A 25,470-nucleotide genomic window follows, 5' to 3' on the forward strand; every position below is an offset into this window, starting at 1 on the left:
CTTGTTTAGCGTTTGTCTTAAAACCAGTGGCTGCCAGAAGATGATGCACATTTCACCTGGAATATGCAAATTCCCTCTGACAGTCTTTGGTAAAGGCCAGGGCTTTTAGAGCTTTTATGCCGTAACCATGGGTCTGCTGTCAGTTCCCGAGTTCGAACCGCGGAACTATCTGACAAGACAGAAGGTCAAAGTGAATGTTTCATACGGAGGGCGGCTGTATGTTATATATAGAGAGAGCTTCAAATCTAGGTCTTTTACATAACCTGCTGCTTTTCAGACATCCTGGCGACATGTGAGGGAGCGAGGGCCGCCGCTGTTACTGCAGGTTACAGCCCTCTGAGGAGGCGTCGCCACGCGGCTCCAGAGAGCAAACGTTCACTGTCATAACAGTCCGCCTGCCCTTTAATGGCGCCGACACGTTCCGTCAAAAGGCCGCTAATGATTTTGGGTGATGTGCCATGTCAGGCCGTGCGGGCCAACAACTCATTACACCGCGCTTGAGGTTAAAGACTCTACAAGTGACGGGGTGGAAGTCCCGACATGAAGCCGCCTTTTTATTACTCACGCAGCTTAACCAGAAATGTGACCGGCTGGCAGGTCCTTTTTTTTTCTCCCTCCTTTCCACCAAAGACCAGCGCCAAGCCACCGTTAATTGCCGGGATATGAAAGCGGTAATTTGTGAATTTCATTCCAGTGATGCTTTCTAATATCGGCTAATGGCTGGAATTTCTCACCTGAGCGATGGAGCGCGTCACCACTCTGCCAATGTCGGCGCGCCACTCTGAGACACCCGGATTCATCTCGTCCAAGTTGGAGGAGAACGCCAGCAGATGAGACTGGAAGTAATCTGAGCAGAAGAGAGCATAACTACCAGAGGGTGCGAAATGAAGAGGAACTGGTCGCAATATAGATGTTAACAGCCATTGAATTGGACGTTTATCAGGAGCACAAGCAGTATCAGCCCACTCCATGAGCCAGTCAGCCCCTACTGTACCATCAGGGAATCACATGACCATGGAAAGCTCACGTGAGGTGTAATTTACAGGGAAAAGAGGTGCAGCCCAGGGGCCACAAGCGGCCCTTGGCGTAGGGTTGAGCTGTCGTAACATTGAGATTTGCATTGTAAATAAAACCCATGATGATGGTATTTTTTGTCCCTCAAAACAAACAACAATATAGAATAAAATACCTTGTCATAAAGCACTCATTTGAATCATATTTACTAGTTTTGCCCAGGGTCCCGTTGCCAAAATAATCACCACTTATTTTTTTTTCCATTATCTATGAGAATCTTTAAATAAAATGAAATACTATACGATCAAAAATCATATTTTGAGCGTATAATGTCATGTAATTACAAGTTTTATAGTTATAGTTATAGTTCCACAATTCAAGTTTCATTTAAAATTGTTTCACTTCTGTCCACCTGTCTCTTGGCTTGATGGCCCTTAACGCCAGTATCCAGAAAAAGTGTGGCCCCAGAAGAAATTACATTTCCCACCAATGTTAAGGCAAATTTACTACAGTATAGTTTCGAGATTTAAAGATTCTCATGTCACGTATCCGGCTCTAAATCCATAGGGTCAAAGATAATTAGTTTGTTTGAAAGACCGTGAACCTGCATCTACAAATCACATTATTCAAGAGTCCATGGTGTCACGGTCATGTCTGGACCACGGTGACTGTGACATGTGTACCACACTAGAACATTTTCTAACCTGAACAGTTCGGCACATCTCCATTCTTGCCTTAAAACATGCACTGTATTGTACATAGAGTCGTGAAATCCCCCTGCGATTTAATATTCAATCAGTGGCATTAAAACTATGTGGAGCTGAGAACAACTGCAACTCAAAGTGCTTGGCAACTCTAAAATGACAGAGCTGAGTCAGCAAATTTTGTGGCGTGTACAAGGCAGAGGTCATAGACTTCATTCTGAGTCTGAGTCCTGCATGTGGCCTTCAGATTTGCTCAAGAATAGAACTTCATAGACTGGACCTTCTGAGCTCAGCTGTCTGGCTGTACATCTCCAAGCAGCAGTTTGCGGCACTGGACTCTGTGGAGTGATGTATTGCACTTATCCATCAGGCGATCTACAGGAAGGAGTCTGGGTTTGGAAAAGGTTGCCAGGAGAATTGCATTTGTCCTGCATTGTGCCAAGAGTTGAAAAAAAATAGATTGCCCAACTAGAAATGAAAACAAGTATTGTTGTATTGTAAATTTAGTCAACGTTTCTGGATAATCATAATAATATTAATTAATATTCCTACTTTAAAGCATGGTTTACTATGATAAAATCATTACTAATAAAATTGTTACATTATATTTTATTATTATTTCATTTATTAGATATTATTATTTGATTTTGTTAAATGATTTACACTAAATATGTGAAATTGTAAAAGAAAGTGTGCCAATTAAAAAACAATCGAAAAATAAATAGGTTATTATTAGTATTATTATTATTATTATTATTAATAATAATAATAATAATAATAATAATAATAATAATAATAATTTGTCTTTGATTTATATATTATTAAAAAAAGAGAAAACTGAAAGTCAATGGAAAGTCTGTTATTGTACTTCTAGTGTTGGCCAGCAGAGGCGCTGTACTCCCACCATACAACAGGCGCAGTGTTTAGTGCTTTTCCACAGATTTACTCAATAAATCACGCCACACTCGTCTCCCAGGGCCTCGACTAGTTTGTGTGAGCGTATCTGTGCTTCCTCCTCGAGGATTTTTTCCTTTGACTCAGATTTCAGAAATAACTGGTGGCCTTCACAGAGACATGAAATCACAGAAGACCTGAAAGAATCTCTCTTTTACAAACACTTTCAGAAGTGATGTCAGATGAGATGACCCCTGAGACATGGAAACGGGGTCTCAATAAAAGGCATTTCATGCCTATCTATGTCAACATATGAGAAATTTATGATGTTTCATGGCCAGAAGTTTCCAGGAGTAGTTGTGAATGTAAGACAGTAAGGGCTAACCCAATTGCTGCAATGATATACAGGTATATATAAAGGCTATGCATGAAAAAAAAAACCCAACACAATTTAAGTGCATTTTAAAGTGAAAGTGAAATGAAAATATTCTTCACCTATTTAAAATTATAAACACAAAACCAACTTTTAATCACTTTATCTAATCTAAGAAAAGTTTTTACTTTTCTGTGTAAATGTAATGCTAGAAAGTAAAAGTATAAAGAGTAAAGGCAAGTATATATTTTATTTGTGCATATATGCTATTTACTTGTGCAATAATGTTGAAATAAAAAATAAATCATTTATATGTACATATTTAAAGAGACAAAAATAATTAAAAAAAACTGTTAAAAATAAATAATAAAAGTAAAATAAAAAATATATAGATAAACACATTTGAAATACATACAAATATAAATAAAAAATAAATACATAAAGTGTATCTATTAAATTTGATGGAAGCAAAAAAAAAGCTTCACGCTGATGCCATTAGCCAGTAAAATCGAATAAGCACCAAAATCATAAAAATTCCCTTATTATTTTTTATAGACTAGGAGAGCAACAGCTGTCTTTACCATAAACTGCAATAGTCATCTGGTCCTGGAGGACGGTGCTGCCCACCGCAGCCTGAACCGTCACAGTGAAACTTCCCACTTTGTTGAAGGTGACAGACGTTCCTCCCTCCAGGGTGACGAGTGGCTGCGACCAACCAAAGACACCACCATGAGTCATTCACAAAATGCCTCATCTGAAGTCATTCTCATGTATTTGTACCTCAGTTTTATTTTCAAACCACCAGTAGTAGGTCACCGTCCCCACATTTTTGGGCGTCAGCACCGTCGTCAGATTCACAGCTTTGTTCTTGACAACCACCGAAGACGCCCCGAGCTGGACTTGTTCAAGTTGACCTGTGGAGAGGAAGCACCACGTTCACCCCTTTCTTGAACTTCCTGCTAAATACACTTCACTGTACACGACGAAAAAGAGTGAAGAACTGGAGGAAAGCGGAGCTGAGGAGAAGCAATGAGGTGATGTTTTTCACTTCCTTGAAAATGTCACCGTGGGAATCGTTTGTAATGAGCTGAATTCGAGCTGACCAGAGACGCACCGCATCATCAAGGAAATAAAAAACTGGCAGACTCCACACCCACACTGGAAGAGGTGGTATTTGGAACAAAGATATTTGGATGGAGTGGAACTTCAATGAGCCAATTTGAAGATGCAGGGGAGTTTGGAGTGGAGGAATCCAGTTGGTATTTTAGCTCTGATGACTAGTTCTTGGCTGAGGGGGAAGAGAAAAGGAAGTATTTATCGCACCGCTAGGACAAGTTAATGTGATCTCAGTTGTTCAGTCCTGCAGTTTTCACCTCTTCGCTTGGACTCCATTCATCCAACACACTTTACTGATCACAAAGACATTGTCATCTTATGAGGACATTCTATGTAACTAGCACCAGAGTTTTCACACTGACACCAAAATGATAGTTACAGTATCGGCACCTGATTCTTTTGGAAGACATGTCATTTTCATTTCATTTTCTCTCCTCACTGATTCACATCTATACAATTCTTCATGATTATTCCGTACACATTAACATTTAAATGGACTGTTTTTACATAATTTTCAGGCTTTTTAAATGTATTTCTTTTTCCCATCCAACATGTTTTTCCTTTTCTTTTGATTCTTTGGGTTTGATTTGCAGCCTGCACTCAAAGGTTCCTGTCAGTAACGTGGCTTCTGAAAAAATATGTTTTTACCAGCCACCAGGAGAGGACTTGAAGTAATTATAGACTAATTATAGAATGGACCTATAAGATATAGAATTGTGATTATTCAGACTCCAAGAAAAGTCTGACTGTTTTCAGACTTTTCAGACACTGTTTAAACACGTTGCTGTTTGAAAGTCGGTCCAAATCTCACTCACAAGAGACGTGAAGGTACAGCATCACTCGGTCGGATCCCAGCGTGTTCCGTGCCACAGCAGAGACGAGGTAGATGCCGACCTTCTCGTAAATGTGCTTGACCCCATCCTCGATGGAGCTGATGTTCACGAACGAGATGGCCGTCCCGTCGCCGAAGTCCACTGTGATGCTGGTGGTGGACCCGAGACCCTTCGAACAGGTCAGAAGTATTTTCATGGCACACAGTAACTACATGCTTTTCATCTTAATATGTTAACTTAGACTCTCTGTCTCCGCCGGTTCCTGCGCCTCCTGCCATTTGAGAAACCCTGAGGTCTAAGGGGAGGTTGCTCCCTGATGAACTGGCTGCGTTTGGCTCATGAGGCTTCATGAAACAGTGTCCTCACTTTCACAGCCCACTAGATGGCACTCTTCACTCTAAAGTCTGGATTTGAGAAGCCGTTTCACTGAAACGTCACATCATTTAGATCGAGAGTACCACCTAATGTGCGCTGAAAATGACACCGCTTCATATTTGAGATCATGGTTCTTATTTGGAAAAGGCTTGGACACTGGGCCCAAATACAGATGAGCCATAAACAATATAGACACAATACACTAGACCGATAGATGCAAGTGATGAGCTGATGAAGCTTCATAAAACAGAGTCCACTTTTTCATTCCTTAGCTAAGAACTATTTTAATGATATCACACATCATTTTTAAGCAGCGGGTGTCACCTATTGAGCTCAGAAAATGAGGACACTGTTTCATGAAGCTTGTGATGATGATGGGCAGGTGAGGTTTCATGACACAGTATCGAAGGGTTGATGAGGTTTCATGAAAAAGTAACCCTAACCCTGAAATTCAGATGCCACCAGAAGGCAGTGTCTGCTGTAAAATGTTTGGCTTTGACCAGCTAACTCAGTGGAACCTGACATTGTTTCGAAACCAATAGCGATATCTTGTGGCCTCTGAATATTAGGGCACTGTTCCATCAACCTTGCAAAACTGTTTCATGATGCCTCATCTACACATCACCACTCACCACTATAGAACACAAACATATATTCAGATTTAAATCTCCCATGTGGAAGATAAATTCTCACCTCTTCCAGAAACAACAAGAAGGTGACGTTCTTGCCGAGGGTCGCTACCATAGTTCCCTCGCTGGTGAACAGCTGGAGGCCCCTAGGGGCCCAACTAGGGCACTTCTGCCGCCTTGGACTGTACTTTAACAGACTACCCTCTGTGCAGTTGTTGGACAAACCTTTCCGATATCTGGCAACACCACACAAGTGTCACAGAGCAGAGAAATACAAGGCCAACTGAAGCAAGACAGACGCACCCTGTGGTGTTCAGGAAACTGTCCCCGGTGATGCAGTCTCTGGACGTGACGGAAGGAACGAACCAAAACGCTGGACTGCATCTTCCATCCTTCTGCCTGTCAAATCCATAATCGCTGTTCCCCAAAAAGACAATTGAAACTGTGACTAGTAGCATTGAAGTTAATTCTTCTGAATAAATCAAAGTTCTTCTGGATTTTTCACATTTTTATATCAAATAGAATAGAAATCTATCTCACGCACAGAGCCATCGCTAAAGTTGAAGGCTTCGCATTTCTTTGAACAGAAATAGAAGAAACCTTGTCAGAAAAGCCAAAACATTACTCTGTAGTTCGTAAACTCGCCAAGTTTTGTGCCTTTCAATTAGCACTGTGTGAAGAAGAATCGGAAGTCGGAGTAGAATGACGGGTGAAAGTAATGCAGCACTTTTGAAGCTCTGGCGAGATTACATAAAGAGCATGGATGCATATCATATCAAAGCTAATTATTTCTGCGTCAATATAATAATGATTTGTGTTAATAACTTTTAGCACTGGTTCACATTTCTCTCTATATCTGTTCAGCGAAGCTCGCCCTCTTTCCGCAAAATGAAAGCCGTAATGACTGTCAAGATCTTTATTGGTAGCCCACTTCCTTCGGCACTGAAAATGTACAGAGTTTACAGAGTCCCCTGAACACATCACTCTGACATGATGCAATCGTTGGCGTACCGCCGGCTGAAAACTCACCACTCAAAGTCGGCCTCAGTGCACGGGCAAGAGTCTGATGTCTGGGAAACATACTGATCCCTGGCCTTGATACAGCGCGCGTCTTCTTTGAGCTTTTGGTAGAATCTCTTCATTCCCATGATGCAAACCTCTCCCTGTAATGAAAAATGCAGCGTGAATGATTCAACACTGCATGACTCTATTATGTGGCTGAGTTTAATCAGCCGATAAATCAACATGAATTAGTTAACATGAATTTTGAGTAACCTGGTCGTGTAACTGCCATGTTTGATAATCGTCAGCGGTGCAGCGATGCTGGAAGATGGAGCGGAAGTCAATTTTGACCAGTTGCCACTCAGATCTGTGGCTGAAATGCCCGAATATCCTGCATGAAAATATGGAAAAAGGAAGCCTTAAAGTAGCTCACGGATCAAAATGCGCTGAAGAAATGGCGATAAAGGAGTGGAAAAGAGTGACTGAAAGAGGGCAGCTGAGTGGAATGAAAAAAAGTGGGTTGCCTTCCTCTACAGCAGGACCAGGTAAAGCACATGCAGCCAGGTCAATGTGAAACAATGTGGCAAACATTTCCTTCAGTTTAAAGATCCCTCTGAATCTTCACAACAATTCGACCGGTTTTAAATTTAATTTTATGATTGATATGTTAGCATCTATTTTTGAAACACTTCTATTGCCACATTCTTCTTTATTGCGTACAGGTTTTATGTCATTTTTTGTACATCACATTTATCTTTCTGGGGCACACAAATTGTTTTAATATTTTGCCTCTTCATCTTATATTTACTGAGAAGGCACTCATTTTGAACAAATTGAAGTTTTTCCTTGGAAAATGGAGCCATCTAAAAAGACAAATTCTCTTCTGTCATATTTTGCAGATGGCAGACGGCCACTTAGCCGTCTCTCATCTGCTCACTGATGTTCTTATCAAATAGATCCAGATGAATCCAGCTGGTGGTTGATCACACCGCTGTAAGATAGATACTTTAAATTCGGCAGGTACTGAGGTAGAACACTCAAACACTGCACCCACCATAACTGGTTGATCCTCCCCGAAACTCTTTATTTGAGAAAGTGTTTGTTATTTGATTTGTTTGACTTGAATACAAGACTGTGAGAGTAAATGACTCAATAGCGTTATTTTTTCTCCTCAAAACAGAAACGTTTTGCTTTAGTGGCTACATACAGTATGTCGTTTGAATATTGATGAACTTGCTTTAATTTGTTTGAACGATAAATTGCATTAAATTACATGCCATTCAGCCACATTAGCTTTTCATTACAAGCAGCTTACAAGGGATCAGCGCGTAGTAGTGATGGGCTCTCAAGGCTTCATGAAACAGTGTTGTCATTGTTAAAAAAATATGCAAAGTTTCAGAGAAATGAGAGTGGCATCTAGCCCATCATCAGTCCATCATCAGCCCATCACTAGCACCAAAGAATTCCCCTGGGTTCCAGACTGCTGTCCTCCCTGGGATTCAAACCGACCACTCTCAACTCCATCTTCACTGTTGCTTAAAAAGAAAGCTGAACAGTTGTCAGCTGATTTTGTATTTTCTCAGTGCAAGTACGTCGTCTCTTGAAATACAGTGAATGGCTTCATGAAGCTTCATAAAACATTTAATAATAAAAACGATAATTTCCTGAGCCCACTAAATGGCACTCTATACTCAATAGTCTTCGGCTTCTGAACAACTATTTTTATGCAACCTCTTATGATTTTCAACAGAGAATGCCACCTATTGAACTCTGCAAAAGAGCACTCTGTTTCATGAAGCTTTGACAGCCCATGGCCATCAGTATATGCCGTGGTGGACTCTAGCCAGTCCAGTGTGGACCTCTCCTACACCACTGGTAGCTGGGATAGGCTCAGGCCCATAAAAGTGATGTGCAGCAGAAAGTCAGTATTAGTCTCACTTTTCAGTTTTAAATTTGTGGTGATATTGTTGACCACTTGGGGGCGAGAATGGCTCGATATCTGCGCCACTTCCATGCAAATTTTCTTGATTCACACAAACTGCATAAATGAAACTGAACTTCGACTACACATGAGGAAGTTGTTTAGAGGTCTGCACAGTGGTGGACGTCGCTGCGACACATGTATGGAACCAAACTGTGTACCTCAAGTGGATGTATTGCTGATACAGGGACAGGAAGTACGGGGTCTGGGTAATTCAGGTAAATTAAAACAAAAAAATAGTAAAGTAATCAAGAAAAATGTAATTGACAAGCAGTGTTTTGGGCTATTTGCAGTTGTCCTCATGAGTGGTAAGACAGCACTTGTGTTTGCAGCAGTACCGCACTGACTCAAAAGCTCTAAGAGACTCGATACCCTCAGGCACTTGAGTGATTTACTGTGACAAGGCTGAAAACATAAGAAGACATGACTGACACATCTCTATTCCTTACGTCATAATGGGGGTGTCCTCTCCTGGCTCCCCCAGCACACCGTCGACATAAAGCGGCGAGGAGGTGAAGCTATATTTGTCCCAGTTTCTGCCCTCATCAAAACTCAACCTGGGGTTGGTGGGGGGAGAACAATGCTTAGACCACAGACAGACCAGCCCCAAATAGGAAAGCAGTCTCTCTACTTCCTTTGAAGACTCAGAATAGGCTCCCAAAACACACTCGCATCCACGGAGCGTCTTACCAAATGTGCCTAATTGGAAGAGGTGTGTGTCGAATGGCCACTAGAGATCCTCCTTGATTCAGGAAAAACACGCTGTATTCTTCCTGAAAAACCTGCGGAAGGAACCAGCCTCATTGACTCACTTGAGAAGAGAGGTGACAGTAGAAGTTTAAAAGCATCTTTATTTTTATCAGAAGACCTGACAACAAACACTTTTGGGTGCCGTGAGCTGGTGTCAAAATGCGCTGTACTACCTTTGGTCTTGTTCTTTTTACAGATCAGAGATGTTTGTGTGCAGGTCCCCTCTTCAAACCTCATTATTATTTATATATACTTTTTTCTTTCTCATAAATAGACCTTGTTTGTGACACAAACAACTAACAACAGATGAGGTTCGAAGGCTGTCGATGTTTCACCAATGAATATTCACGAGCTCTCTGACTCATATAAGACTTAACCCTGCAGTCAAAGGTAGATCCTATAAGTAGCTCAGCTGTGTTGCTCTGCTGCACATATTTGGGGAGTCATCAGGTCTTGCTTTGATAACACCAAGGTAACCTAACAAGCACACCCATCAGGGGGGTGTCTGTAGCATCACCCGTGATCCGATAACTCGGGTTGGGGTCGTGACCTGCATGGGAGGCGCTCCGGTCTGCAGAAAACAGGAACGCCGATCTGCACTGGAGCAAACATTTGAATGGAAGCACATTCATTGGAACCATCCATCCGTCCGTCCATCTATCCCACTCTTATTCAAGGTGTAGAGGTGCAGAGGGCAGAAGTTGAAGCAAAACTCTTTCCCCGTCCCCAGAAATCTTGCCCAATTTGTTCAGGGGAAGCCAAGGCATTACAAGGGCAACCGCAAGTCCTTGGGGGCTTTCCCATACGTACCCTTCTGGAGTCATAGTTGGTTTTGCTCAAAAATCCAAGGTTTCAACACAAACATGGTGAAAAAAACCAAAATAGACCCTTAAAGTGAAATCCCTTACAGTCTCTCTAATGTGTCCTGGGTCAGTTCTGGAGCCACCTCTCAGTCGGACATGTCTCACCACGGAGACTCCGGGAGACATACCAGAGTATATGGCTTTTCTTCATGTGGTGAAATAGGGGTGCCACTTCGGAGTCAATACAGACACTCTACTGTGGTTATTGTGGCCACTTGTAACCACCACTTGTGCTTCCGGTCAGTACAGAGAGTTTGTGACCATAGGTTAGAGTGGGAACATAGATCGAGCAGTATACGGTATGGAGCACTTTATCAACTTTGCCCCACTACAGTCTGAAGACGTCCCATTTCTAAGTCACACATAGCCCTTCACTCTTGGCTTTGACTAAACTAAAGTTGAGGGTTGAGTTTGGGAGTTAAGGATCGAGGATTAATGGAGGAATTGGAATTCACCCAAAATCAAGATCTGAACTTGTCGAGCAACGTTGTTCTTTATCCTCTTTTTGTCATCGTCGCAGACGCCAGATTATTACCTACCTCCTTCCAGGTGTTTCCAGCATCAGATGTGATGTAGATGCTGAGGTTAGCGCTGGTCAGTTCTGGCCCGACAACTCCTGTACACAGAAGGACATCAGATTTCAATCAGCTGCGTATTTAAACTGTAAACAATCCACAGAATAAGAATCAACCCAAGAACAGGAAGTGATATTTAATCAAGGATCACATAGGTTGAGGTGAAAATCCAATAATCCCCTCACCTGATGCTATTATAATTCCTGGAGCCGTGTCTTTGCTGACTATGTTGCCAGAGGTATAAGGATTCTCTGACACGTGGAGGTGCAGATGCAAGGAGCAGTGCGGCTGAGGAACCCAAAGACATTAGATGCAGATTCAGAGAGTGAGAATTAAACTCGACACCGCTACATCACAGGAATATAAAAGATATTTTTTGTCTCTGTGTGTTGAATGCTTCTTCTTTCTCTCAAAATCTAAATAACCAAAAGTATTTTTGTGTCAGTGGCCCATTTACCTGCTCGCAAAAGATCCTGTTTCCTTGGAGATCGGTGGTTGGTGCCTGCAGAAGCCGCCAGTCTCTTCCTTTGTTGTATGTGATATAAGTTTTCACTTGGTTCTCTACAACTTTATTTGACAGGAAGACTCCTTTAATCCCAGCAACCTGCAAACATGAGAGACGCCGTGTGAAAGAGAAAAAAAAAAAACAAAAAAAGGGTTGGAGGAAAATAAAAAAAGACTATAAATTATTCAAACTTAAGCAAAGCTGAAGGCCTAGTTTGGGGAGGAAGAGACGTCTGAAAGTGATAGTTTCTCTGACAGGGAGCACTATTTTGGACCATCTGTAGGCCTCTGTAAAATAATAACAACATATGGTGCAGCCCAGAGATATTTCTTGTATCTGTGTGGATGAGGATGGAGTCCCTCATGTGGAACTACCACATCTTTCTGCAGCTAAAAGAGCAGGAATAAGCCCAGCCCTGTATTGCTTTATTCAGTTACTTGATAGCAAGTAAATGCTGGTACATGTGGACTCAGGTGTGTGTGTATGAAATATATAAATAATACAAGCTTCGCTGCGAAGATGAGGGTAATAGGAAGTGAAGCGTACTGCCTCATCCCACCACATCTGCCACTATAAATACAGGCTACCATGTTCAACACACTGAAATAATGCTGGTTTTGGGCTGACGAGGAAAGAGCCAACATAGGGGCTAATGAAAACAAGCCGGAGCATTTTCCAGATTACAATGGATTGTTCGAGACGATCTGAACAGCTGGAGCTGGTGCTGTTGAAGAAATCCTGTTACCAACAACATTTCCGAAACCGCTCGAAGGTTTATCTGATCTAGAAAAATGTAACATCTGTCATACGCAGGCAGAGATGTATTCACCAGGAGGGCAGCTGGATGGGTCGAAAGTGATTTTATTTCATTTTTAATGCTTGTTGGGCTCGGTTGGTTTGCAATGTTATGCTGAAAATCATACATGAAGCAATACTAGTTTCAGCAGTAGGGTGGAAAATGCACATGTAAAATAGATCAAAAAGTTCAAAAGGATCATCTCAATTTGTAGTGTTGTTGAGACCAGAGCATATAAAGACCATTGAGAGGTGCGAGATCTAGACAGAGAACGAACTGAATGCAGAATACTGCAGAATAACTATGTTAGTCAAATGGACACACACATTTATTTCTCACAGCAAAATAAATCTTTTTTTTTTCTAAATGAATTAAGAACTGAAATGTTGTCACTGGCCCAAACTTGTGGTTTTCCTCATTGGTCTTGGTCTCAGTATGCTCTGGTCTTGACACCGGCTTGACCACCACAAACATCAGTTTACTTCTTCACATCATTTTCAAGACCTGATCATGTCAGAAAAAAATGTCAGAAAAATACAGCTGTGTTTGTCATCTCCTTTTCCACTTCTATTAAATAGTAAAAAAAAAAGTCTTGACTTGGGATAAGCATTTGACTTTAGCTTTCATGTTGATTTCAGATCTGTTACAAACTTCACCTCACTTTATAACAGTGGTTGAACTCAAAAGTAGCAAAAAAGGCTTAAAAACAGTGAGGGCAACACACTTGTTTTCTGTGAGTGGGCACCACTAAAATAGTAGATTGACAAAATAACTTTTGTTTGCTGGCGGCTTTCCCAAAGTCTTTGGCACAGCTGATACCTGCACGTGTAATCGGCAGTGGAATTCCGAGCAGAAGCAGGTGAGGGAAATACAGTTCACCATTAACTCCAAATTAATATCAGGTGCGTTTTCACATATATATATGTATAGACTAGTGATGGGTCGATGAGGTTTCATGAAATGTGTCCTGATTTTCAGAGGCCACCTGATGCAAAATGTTGTCAATGACTTGAAAAACTCATTAAAAAAAAACCTCCCATCATTTCTAACCCAACAGCAGCATCTCGTATACTCTCTTTGTGTGCGCTAAGGTTTTGTCTGGATTCTCCGGTTTCCTCCCTCAGCCCACTCTCACACTCTCTAAAATTGCCCCTAAACGTGTGTGTGTGGATTGGACTGGCGCCCTGTCCTGGGTGTATTCCTGCTTCTCGCCCAATGGCCAATGATATATGCTCCAGCAATCCCTGCAACCCTGAACTTGACTAAGCGGTGGTTAAATGAAGATGTATGTATGTTTCATCAATACTGTTTCATGATACATCATCCACCCTTCACTAGTTGACCACACCTACCCTGAATTTACTTGATATAGGATCGACAAAATAGGAATCATGGCCAAGTGTCAAGTGTCACCACACATATTGATGCTATGAAATAACACATGCTCCATGGATGGCTTCATTCACTTGGTTATCATTCTAACTTTGCTACGCTCAAATGTGAAAAGTGGACTGCTCACATGGCATGGATATTCTAGTGCATAGTCATAAGCCCCGCCTCCCGGCCGTCATTGTTGCAAAGCATCACAGAAGGTCAGTGGAGTCTTTTAGTCCTGCTATGCAGGCACTTTTCAACAACTTCATTTTGTGAATGAAAGTTTTTATTGGTTGTAAGTAATAGCGAGCCTCTAAGCCATACTTATAATTCAAAGTCAAGCAACCTGTCAACATTTATGCTCTGCAACCCATCCGTGAAGAGATCGTCACGTCTCTTCTCAGTGACTGACACACGGTAAAAACTTACCACTTATTTATGAACACACAGCGAGAACTTCTGTCTGGCCATCTGTCCCCAAGCAAAATAGAGCCTGGGCATGTTTCAACAAGTTATGAGTGAATTAGTGCGCTGGTGAATTAAATCATTGATGGAAAACAAGCGGCAGAAGTTCAGTTTAGATCTGATTAACATTTACGATACACAATATTCAGGGTGTCAGTGCATGTGACTGGGTGCAGTATTGTGGGAGCTCTCTCTGTGACAACGTCGACATTGATCTCTACATTGAGCCGAGAACTTGCAGCGCCAAGAACGACGCCGCGTGCCACGTTCTAGATAAAAGACTTAAAAACGCTGCAGTCCTGCGTGTGCCACTGCTTTTAATGTTTCATTCAGCTTGTTTGCTGACATCGCTCCTGTCGTTTGCTTGGGCTGACTTTTCTGTCAGGCGTGTCTAAGCTTGGAACGTTTCGCTCAGAAGTTTTATTTTCTGCAAGTTTAATAGATCAAGAGTGTGTTCAGACTGTCGTTGAGTATGAAACTCCTCCCACACTATAGATGCCACCAGATTAAGGAGTAAATCTACCACAGTTGACTGATAAATGTATTGAATTTTAAAATCGTTGAATCCGCTGAATCTCACACGAATTTAGCTCACAAGTCAGAGAGTGCACGAGCTGGTGGTTGCTATTGTAACCTGCGGCAGGTGAGCTGTTTGCGTTTGCACATGGAAGCGGCAGCACCCACACAAGCACAGCGCAGTCCCTCCACTACCTCATAGAGCTCGATCATGATGTTGCCCTCTGGTCCTCTGCTGCTCACAACGCTCTCCAGCATGATGGTGAAGAACAGCCCCCGGGACTCGGACATGTACAGGTTGTAGGAGTCGTTCTGATGCCAGTCCTGGATGGCGGTCACCACCTGGTTGTCGTCTGTGCTTATGATCTGCAAATCCTGAGTAAGAGAGTCGGAGTGATTCAAGGTGAGAGGCTTTTTCAATCGCGATTGACGAAGACAAAACCTCTGACTCGGCATCTCCAACGGATAATTGATCCTCGGAAAATGAAAGTGGGAACATATGGATGGAGGAATATCCAGAAATACTTCAGGCGATACGTCCCTGCTGCTAAGAAACAATCCCTCATTCCAAGGACGCTTCCTGCTGCACCATTATACAGATGCAATGGGGAGCACAGTTGGGTTCAAATATAAATGAATTCTTCTGCAAATATGGATTCATACAATCGGGGATACAACTCCTGCTGACACAGGTGGAGATGAGACAAAGAGCATGGAGCACTATTCCTGGAGATAACATGACAGGTTTTGAGGCGCTATAATAAATCAATGAAGCCTGTTGAAGAGCATCCAGATGGAGACTAGCAGTAAGAAGGGTTGTTGAGGGTCCAAAAATAGAAAAAAAAACTATCCGCTGACAACAAGTTATCTTCGGAACAGTGACTCGTGACTCAAAGGAACTTAGATATGATGAATGGCCTGAACAAGCAGACGCCGGGTGTTTGTGTGAGGGAAAGTGAATGACATTTAAATGCCATAACTGAATATATTATTTACCAAAAAGATGTTTGTGGTCCACTTGCCTCTCAATGCCTTTCAATCGAGGGCTCAAAGCAGCCCTGAGAGATGAATGAGCTTGACGGCCCATCAATGGTCTACAGGCCATAGTTTGCTTGTGTCATTGAACCATGGAAAATATTACACAAAACAAAACTCCTAGAGAATCCCAAAGACAGGGCTGGGTGTAGTACAATGAAGACCAGTTGCTTTTAATCTATTCACATGACCTCCGGTACAACCCCAGAAACTCCCACCAACCTTCCTGGGGAAAGTTCCCAGGGCAACCAAAGTACTTCCCCATGAGTCTTTGGTAGTATTGCCAACTCCCCAGTTATGAAGGCTGCTATTGGAGGCCCTAGATGTCGCCAAATAATGTCTGATTTGCATAACAGCTTCACACATGTGCGACCCATTCGCGGCCTGGAGGTGGAGTGGTATCATCCTCCAGAAGGCACCATTTTACACTGCCATCTCAACTGGATTTTTTATGTGGAGGAGCTGCTTTGCTCGGCCCATCTCGCGAAAGGAGAGGTCTTCCAGTCAGCTGTGCTAGGTGAGAGCAGGAACCTCAACTTTCAATCTCTGCCTCACTCGTGAACAAGACACCTTGATACTTAAACCCCTCCACCTGCGGATTGGGCAAGACAGATCAACCAGATTTTCATACTCATCAAGTCACCATCTGAGGCCAACAGCTTGCGCTTTTCTCACATATTTCTTCGTTCATTTATAATGTTTTCATGTTCAGAATTGCTTTGAAACCATCTCAATCAAGAATCGTATACATTTGTTCCGAACGGAGATGTTTAATGTTGGAAAAAGTTCACTTTGAAACAAGATTCAATTCACTTCCTACTTTCTTTTATTCTGTTTTGAATGAACATCACAGCTCACGGCGAGAAGTTGAGAGCGTTTTCCTTTGACTGTGTTGTGTGAAGAGGCATTTGTGTGTGGGTTTTTCATCTTCAGGATGATACTACATTTTACTTCTCACATGAAAGGTGGTATGTATATAAAGTTTTATGATTTATTATATGCCTTCCAGAGAGCCCCGCTGGAGAGAGCATATGTTGAGTTGTTAATGTACAATATAATATTGTATATTATAATATTTCTTTGTCTTATATAATCTCCAAACTATTTTTTCCGACCATCAAAAGATAGTGGTTAAATAGCTTTTATTGTCAATATAATAGTCACCATTTCTCATTTGGAAAAAAAATCTTGCTGATATTACATAAAGATAACATGAATCCTTCAATGTGTGAGCTCCTTTTATAGACTCACCTTGGGCAGGGTGTACTTGGGGAGTTTCATTGGGTAGAAGGACTGCCTTTTATAGGACACATAATGCACAGATCGGCCTCCGATTGGCACCTGGAAGCGCAATAAAGCCGACAGGTCAGTCGCACACGCCTCGCAGGCTGTTGAGCAAAACAGTAAAACCATGACCCAAAATCTGGGTGTGCGCCTCATTAGAATAGCGCGGAGTTGTATTTACACACAGGTCTGTGATTTAAATTTCACACCACATTTTCCCTGTGTAATGACCACTCGTGGTTAATGAAGAACATGCCTGTACATTAAGATGCAATCGAATGCAGCCGTTTTAATTGCCTTTTAATGGCGCCAGACCTCGCAATTAAAACCCACCTGGATGAAAACGTATTCATCCTGCACCACCAGGGAGTTTGGGATGATAAATCCCGGGAACGGCCTGCCCTTGTTTCCGTCTGAGCAATTCTGAAGTTTACAAGTTATATACTGTGACCCTGTAGGGCGAGAGAGAAGAGTGCTTAAATTATAACAAGGACGGGAACGGAAAACCTTCTGGAGAGCATCATCAAGGTTGCTTATGTTGTGTAGCGAGTGAACCACGGAGGGGGAAAGTTTGGAGGCTAATCCTTATTCCTGCTTATAGACAAAGTAGAGAAGGCTGTCCCAATTTGTTAGTGTCAGCCAAATGAGGCGCTCTCTCCAGGGACGCCGCATTAACACACAAGGCTTTATGGAAGTGCCCCCCGTCTGCTCGGTGGCCAAGAAAAAAGCCAAGTCGCAGAGTGGCCCTTGAAAAATGAATTAGCCAGCTAGCATGCCGAGACTCCAGCGCTTCCAAACAAGCTGTAGATTTATTCACAAAAAAAGAACTGCCTGTATTGGGGGAAATTCACATTAAAAACAGTCAGCCATTCACTGTAACACATAAAACACATTATACATAGATCATGGTTTGAAATCTACACTAACCAACGGTTTGGGGCGGAGTCTTCACGGATGATGATGATTGTGGATGATATTGTGATTTGCTGTGAGTGTCTACAAAGTTGAAGAGGCCAGATGCTTAGAACATGTCGAGATAAGAGACAGTACTCCACGTGGGTAAAAGGAGAAAGTAATGTTATCGAGACCACCTCTCCAGACCGAGACCAGAGCATACAGTCCATGTCCAAGAGGAGGACCAGGAGTCAAGATCAAGACCAAAGTGAATACAGAATACAGACATACATTTGTTTCTTTCGGAAAAATAAAGTCAATTTTTCCTAAATAACGTGTGACTGGAAATGCTCTCACTGCAACAAACCAGTTGTTCAGTTTGTATCGAGCTGGGTCTTAGCCGTCATTGCTCTACAGCAATCGGATCAAGGATGTGGTGATGAGGATATAGGCCCCCAACTTTTGACTCAGGGTTGCTCCTCTTGGTGGGTATATTGGAGAACAGCAATAGCAAAGAAAAGAACACATGGAAGAATGAGATCAGTGACGGTAACGTTTGAAAGGGATGGGTACAATTTAGTACATAAAGGGAGCATAAATGGGCCTTAAGGGTGAGGCGAGAAAGATTAAAGTTGGTAGGCCCTCTTCAAAAACACTGACAGCATACAGTCCTCAACTGCTATATGGTCACCTACAGCAAAATCCGACTGAAAGTCTACAAATAGCTAAAAGCTTAAGTCGAGAGAGAAAAAAAAAGTGTTTACATTGCTACCTCATTGATTCAGCTCAGCGTGGTCACAACAATGAAATACTCACGGCCTTCAGAAACGCTAATCTCCAGGTGGATCATCCCCTGGTCTTTATCCAAACCCAATCTGGACCTGAAACAAGACCAAAACAAGAGATAATGAGCGATTATTTAAAAAAAAAAAAAAAAAAAACATTCTTTATCTTCAATTCTTTTAGGCTTTACCTCAAAATGTCACATGACTCATGTTCCTGGCTGATCCATTTTATGGAGTTCTTGTTTCTAGGCCGTCTGCCACAGTGTCATGAGACAGGTCTAATATTGTTTGACACCACATGACCTCCCTGGCCGGCAATTCCAATTCAAATACCCCACTTTTGCTCCTCCACTAATAGAAAAAAAGAGGCGATCCGAGGAGAGCTGATACATCTGAACAAGAAAGACTATAAAGTGTTACGAAACCTCTTAAAAACCCAATCTTTATTAGCCAAAATATCATGGCTTAACTCAGCAAATTACAAAGCATGGCACACTACAATCTGGATGTTGGACTTAAACCCCATGTGGGCAGTGACCTAACCAGGTATCGACCTGAAACCTTTGTCTTAATTTGAGCTTATAACTGGATCATTTCAGCCCTGATCTTGACCGTCCTCTGCGCTGCATTAAGGTGTCATTTTTTTAAATCTATAAACACGGAACGACCTCAGCTGGACTTTATGGTTAAGGTGTATTAAGCCATTTCACGCAGTGCGGCGGGTGACCACTTGTTGTACTAATAGCTGGTGTTGTGACAGCTGATGGGCTTCTCCACACTCTCCATGGAGCGTCTGAGCTCTAATATAAAGACCCTTCCCTCCCCGCCTCCCTCCGCAGCACTCTGTAATTGCCTCTCACTTCCATCTCTTTTAATGGACTTTCTGTCAAATACTTCATCCAATTCTATCGGCAAACAGCAGCTCACTTTGCTCTTAAATAAAGGCCCGCTGATGCTACACTGTTCCCCACATAACCAGCGCACACCTCAGCGCGTCTTCTTATTTTTTAGTAAATCATGTTTAGCAATAACTTCCCTGCGCAGGAAGTAATTCTTTCATTGAGAGCCGGGAGAAATTTACTGGTTTGCCTCAGCTGAATTATTTCACGGCGGCGAAACATATTTTAACACAGAGAATCGTACATTTCTTTTCGTATCTCTGCACCTCAGCTTGCATTAATTAGCTGCTCCACAATGCCTTCGTTTTGTGGAAAACACACCAAACTATTTTTAACTTTAGCCTATTCAGGAATGTTTACAGTCTACTAAGGAGCGTTTAAGTGCTTCTGAAGGAAGATGTTTGTCGCTGTGTTTGCCACAAAAGCAAAAACGACGGCACAATGATCGGGCAGGATTATATGGTGTGTCAGCACAGTTCCAACTATATTTCATGAGCAGGATGCCTTCGACGTATCAAATATTTATAGGCGTGTGTAAACTAGACGCTTTAAAATAAGGAGAAAGAAAAAAAACGAAGAAGGGACCATCTATTATTTACCGACACATGATCTGCCTACTCAAATCTGAATCTCTCCAGTGCTTCCAACAAAGGGACACAAAAGATAAGGCTTTAAATTGTCGGCAGTTAAAGTTGAAGCTGTGGCACTTTCATTTGTAATTAAAATTTGAAGGCCAAGGAGAAACTTTGATTGTCGTGCCAGATTTGTGAAGTGTTTTTTTTTTTTTTGAAGCGCCATTTAAAAGGTAGTCGGTGCCAAGAAAACACAGTATAATGTGTGTTTTTGAAGCTGTATTACAGTCATGGGGAAAGTTGCCACCCTTTGACGCTCCTGTCTGGTTGTCATGAGCGGAGGAAATAACAGGGAAGTCAATTATGTTTGCTGTTTTGTATCTGGCTTTATATTCTCCGTTTAACTCGCACTTTGTTGCTTTCTCATCCATCTAATCATTCATCAGATTTGTGTTCATATTATATAATAATATATATTATGGATTATATTTAATCATTATTTGTGTGTTTGAGTCTGTGTTTAGGCAATTACGAAACATCCACTTCTTCCATCATAAAATCCAAATCTTAATTTTTTTTCCTTGTGATTTAACCTCTCTCCCATTTTGAATTCTTTTCTTTATATATATATATATATATAAAAATGATTCCCTTGTTTCATTTCAGAACATCTGGAATTTCGAAATTCCTACTAATTCACATCTGACTGTTACAAAATTATTTTTATAGATATTAGGGACTTTGGCACTTTAGCAGCCTGTATGTGTAGGGGATGCTATCCTCTGTTTTCATCAAACAGCATCATCAAACTCGCTCACCATCAGTCGGTTTATGAGGACCCCGCCTTTTAAGGTAGACTCTTAAGGAGGACCGTTAAATAGTGACGGGGTTATGAAGCTTCAAAGTCTGTCCTCATTGTCAGAGTCCACTAGATGGCACTCTCTGCTCTGACGTTTTCACTGAAATTTCATATCATTTTTGAACCCAAAGCGCCACCTGTTGAGCTCTGAAAATGACAACATTGTTTCATGAAGCCTCATCAGCACATCACTACCGTAAAAGATGTACAATGCTCTCTGCTGTTTGTGTCATTTTCTTAGCAGCAAATGTTCTTTTACCTTCGATTTATCTTTGGCAGGAAGTGGTGCGGCACATAAACTCCTGACAGGGGACAGTGGTGTTTGAGATTAATATCACCGAAGGTGAAGTGATATTATGGCGGGTCCAGGGTAAAGAGAATGCAATCCATACAGTGTCATTGTCAAAACCAATGAGGAAGGCAGCCATCTTGATCAGATGTCAGTACAGTGTCTCAACTCATGACATCACGAGTCACACAATCTCAATGTCTCAAAGTGCAACACCACTACCCTGTCAAATGTCACTATTTTGGATGCCTGTGCTTCAATTCAACAGGGCAAAAATCCATAAGATTGAAAGGCATCTCCTGGTGTGTGAGTGGTTGTCTGTTTATATGCGCCCCATGACTGACTCATGACTCACCTTTGCCATGACACACTCCAAACCCAAAATAAACAGTTAACAATAACAAATGGGGAAAATGAACTGGAAAACTGTGCTGCCTTTCTTTTTAGCTCAGCTCCTTTATTTGATTTTGCCAAGGACTTTTTCCCTCCATTTACACTCCTTCAAAACAAACTAATTTAGACTAAAATTTGACTTTCTTTGGTTGACATTTGTAGATGCACTTCAGATCGCTAAGAGCATTGTGAAATGTAATGAATTTGTTGTTTTGCTGTTAGACATCTATAACAATGGTGCAGTTATCAGAGTCTGAGGAACGTGTCAGAGATGGTCGCAGAAGTCATCCATCATCATGGAGGATGTAAAGTGAGGTCACACCCAATCTGTTAAAATACGTGAACGCAGGGAGAGAATCGATGCAAATTAACTCGAGCTCTGACGAGTGTCTCTGGCGTGAAGACAAACACTCCATGACGAGATGAAGGAGCGACTCACCAGTAGAATCTGTTGGGGACGACTCGCTCATGGACGAGCTGCCATCTTCGGCCGAACTCCACGGACACGTAGAGCTGAGAAGGTGGTTGGGAAAAAAAAAAAAATTAGGTATATTTGTTATTCCCAGCTAAAATAAAAGTACTACTACTATGCTGCGATGGTTAATGTAAATGCTTGTCATGAACAACCTTTGACAGGAAATGTGAAATGGTGACAATGACAAGTCAAAAAGTGATAAATGCTGAATACTAATTTATGCTTGGTTTTCCGAGTTCACGATTTCCTCTTGGGCGCTGGACAGAGCATAATTTGGGCGAGTTTAGCTCAGGAGCCAGTCAATGAGCTGGATTGTCTGAGAAATAAACTGCAGATTTATGTCCTCCTATAACAGTCTCTGACCATCAAAGCATATAATAAACGTGTGAATGTTGCATAAGAGATTCACTGAAAATGTGGTCGATATAAAAAGAGAGACTGGCCGCGTAAAAAACAGAAACTAGCTATTAAAACGTTAATACAAAAGGCGATTGCATGTCGCGCGTGGCAGTGAGAGGAATAGCATACATCTGATTATGCAAATTGGCCTTGTAAAAAAAGGTCCTTGTAGAAACTCAGCAGGATTTCACTCTAATTGGGATTATAAAATAAATAGTTTCATTGCCACTGTTAAGTTTTTTTCTCCAGCGAAGCCATTAAGTCTCACTATTTCACTGAAAGTGGAACTGTTGTCCGGCGTCAATTCGCCATAATGGCTGAACAACACGCAGCGAGAGCCGCAGGCGTTTATGAGGATTAGTGACATCATTCTGACTTATCTCGGAGCTTACGACTTTTAAAGACACGGCAGACAATCAATAGTTGGAAAATGAAACCAACCTCGGAATGATAAGCGGAGGAAAAGATTAGATTTTGCTTTAAAATAGATATATATACGGAATAACCTGGAGGCAAAACTTGTCTGAAGCGTCTTTATTTTGACCAGTCGAGCAGCTTTCATCTTCCTCCGCGCGCCATTTATCTCACTTCTCAGACCTTAACTGGGTTTCGGCTCGGAAAATCAACTCTCGCAATAGCTGGCTGGGGAGGCCGAGTTTGATGTCTGGGCTGTTGAACAGTGCGGACAATGGGCTTCTCTGAGAGTAATGAAGAGCTCTTGTGAGTTTATGTTTGCAATAGTGTGAGGCTGAGTGTTTGTGTGAGCGTGTAGGTGCCTATGTTAAGTGGCCAAAGGAAACTTTTGGATTAATCTCTTTGCTGACTGAACAAATTTGGAGCCGTTTTGTTATGCATGAAGGCTGTTCACTAAAGTTTTCAGACTGTTGGGAAAGGAAATAAAATATCAGAAATATTCTCTTTATCCTTTTTCCTTTTTTAATGAGCGTACAGAAAAATGTACAACCATTTGGAGTGAAAAAATCTTCAGTAACCCAATAAAAAGCCAAGAATGTAAATAAAGGATGGATAGAAATTATTAGTATTTTTTCCATATGTCAAGGAAAAGATCCTGGAGTAAATGAATAAAAAATGTATTGTCCCAGGAGCAAAGTTGAGAACATAAAATATAAAAAACTTAAATGTTAACATGTTAACATGGTGCTCATGTAAGGGTGGTACAGTATTATTGTTGTTTTAAATTAAACCAAGAACACCAGATATTGTGTGATATATGTCTCACTTAATGAGTAGAAGTATTTCATTATATTAATAATGTATCTGAAATGCTATATTGTTTCACTTTTATGGTCATTATATTACATTAGGTGTAGGATAAATAACTCTCTAGCCAACTATATATGGTGGAAGATACATATTTTAAATACATTAATGTATATTATTCATTTAGAATAAATTTATTTTATAATATTTAAAATATAGAAATTTGAATTTTATTTCTGAACAATAGAAGAACTTCTCAATAATTCTCAAAATAAGGATAGATCTCACTGTTATTAACAGTTGAATAATATTCTGCAAAAAATATTGTATTATTAATTCAGAAATGACAGCCAATATCATGTTTTCTTTGTTTTTGCTGTTGTTGTTTTTTGCCTCCTAGTGTTCTTGTTATGTGATTTACATTTTTTTTTATTGACGGAAACTTGCGACATGGGAACATGAAGCCTCGTTACTCGGAGTGACAGGCTTCTGGAAACAACACATATGGTTTAAAATAAGGCAGAATTCTGGAGCAGCATCCTATTTTTTTTTTAGGTTATTTTTGACATCAGATCGGTGACAGTTATTTTGACAGGAATAACAATTGCACTATCAGCAAATAAACACAGCAACTCTTTTCCCGCATCCAAAGATTTCTTGTCAGATGTTTTTCTGTCAGATACTTGTTACCTTTTGGTCGTGACTGTAAGCCAGGATCCAGTCCTCCTGCTCCGGGTGAAACAGAAGACTGAGGATATCAAACGCCAAGGCATGTTTCTGGTAGGACGCCCCCTCGTCGAGGCTAATGAGCAGACTGTTCTCCACCTCCGGGTCGGTCAGTAACATGATCTGAGACAGGAGCAGAGATGAGGGAATCAACATCTTTGACAGCTTCCATGCCGAAGGGCTCGATGCTGCTTGGGCTGTTTTTAAAAGGAGCTGCTTCTTGGTTGGCTGTTATTTTGCCAGATTGATATGCAGGATGATAACACCTGACATGTACGGCTAACAATCTATGAAATATTCATTAAAAAAAAAACAAAAAAAAAAACAGGCAAAATATAAAGAATCTGGTCGCCTAAAACAATAAATCTGTTGCTCTCCATATTTTTTAAACATACGCTGAACAATAAACAATAGCAGTCAAGTGTGAATATATTATTTATTGCTAATGATTTATGGGAGCTGGATTGCAAAAAGTGCTCGAGAAAAAAAAAGAAAAGTGGCTTGCAGGTAGTTTTAGTGGATGAAAACATACTAGTAAGTCACAGAAAAAAGGCAATTACAGTAATTATTTAAGTCAACAAGTCTGAAATACATGTCTCTGTTTCGCTTCTGCCACCTGCTGACGGATTGACGTCATTGCAATCACTTACATTTAAAATGCACCAAAAATATGTTGCATTATATTGATTCAAATAAATGTAGGGCACACTCTTGGATAATAATAATAATAATAATAATAATAATAATAATAATAATAAAATAAGCGCGATAATAATAATAATAACCATAACAATCATAATAATAATAACAATGTGTGACATCTATGTACCTTGTCTCTTCCGGTCAAACAGTGATGGTGCTCTTTCTCTATGAG

General features: G+C 41.1%; 1 protein-coding gene across 1 annotated transcript in view; it reads right to left on the reverse strand.

Moving 5' to 3' along the window:
• LOC128764826 (VPS10 domain-containing receptor SorCS1-like) overlaps positions 1-25,470 on the reverse strand; it is an 86,506-nt gene that overhangs the window by 15,817 nt on the left and 45,219 nt on the right. Inside the window, exons 4-22 of the mRNA XM_053875015.1 lie at positions 24,561-24,719; positions 22,215-22,288; positions 18,795-18,859; positions 17,418-17,536; positions 17,052-17,141; positions 14,961-15,140; positions 11,567-11,713; positions 11,295-11,397; positions 11,074-11,150; positions 9,612-9,703; positions 9,371-9,478; positions 7,214-7,331; positions 6,968-7,101; positions 6,242-6,355; positions 6,003-6,174; positions 4,917-5,103; positions 3,766-3,899; positions 3,567-3,690; positions 735-847 (exon numbers count right to left, since the gene is read on the reverse strand). Coding sequence (XP_053730990.1) covers positions 735-847; positions 3,567-3,690; positions 3,766-3,899; positions 4,917-5,103; positions 6,003-6,174; positions 6,242-6,355; positions 6,968-7,101; positions 7,214-7,331; positions 9,371-9,478; positions 9,612-9,703; positions 11,074-11,150; positions 11,295-11,397; positions 11,567-11,713; positions 14,961-15,140; positions 17,052-17,141; positions 17,418-17,536; positions 18,795-18,859; positions 22,215-22,288; positions 24,561-24,719 — 2,310 coding nt within the window. The remainder of the gene's footprint in view (positions 1-734; positions 848-3,566; positions 3,691-3,765; positions 3,900-4,916; positions 5,104-6,002; positions 6,175-6,241; positions 6,356-6,967; positions 7,102-7,213; positions 7,332-9,370; positions 9,479-9,611; positions 9,704-11,073; positions 11,151-11,294; positions 11,398-11,566; positions 11,714-14,960; positions 15,141-17,051; positions 17,142-17,417; positions 17,537-18,794; positions 18,860-22,214; positions 22,289-24,560; positions 24,720-25,470) is intronic.

This window comes from Synchiropus splendidus, chromosome 9, assembly GCF_027744825.2.
Source record: "Synchiropus splendidus isolate RoL2022-P1 chromosome 9, RoL_Sspl_1.0, whole genome shotgun sequence".
In the NCBI taxonomy this organism is placed as follows: Eukaryota; Metazoa; Chordata; class Actinopteri; order Syngnathiformes; family Callionymidae; genus Synchiropus; species Synchiropus splendidus.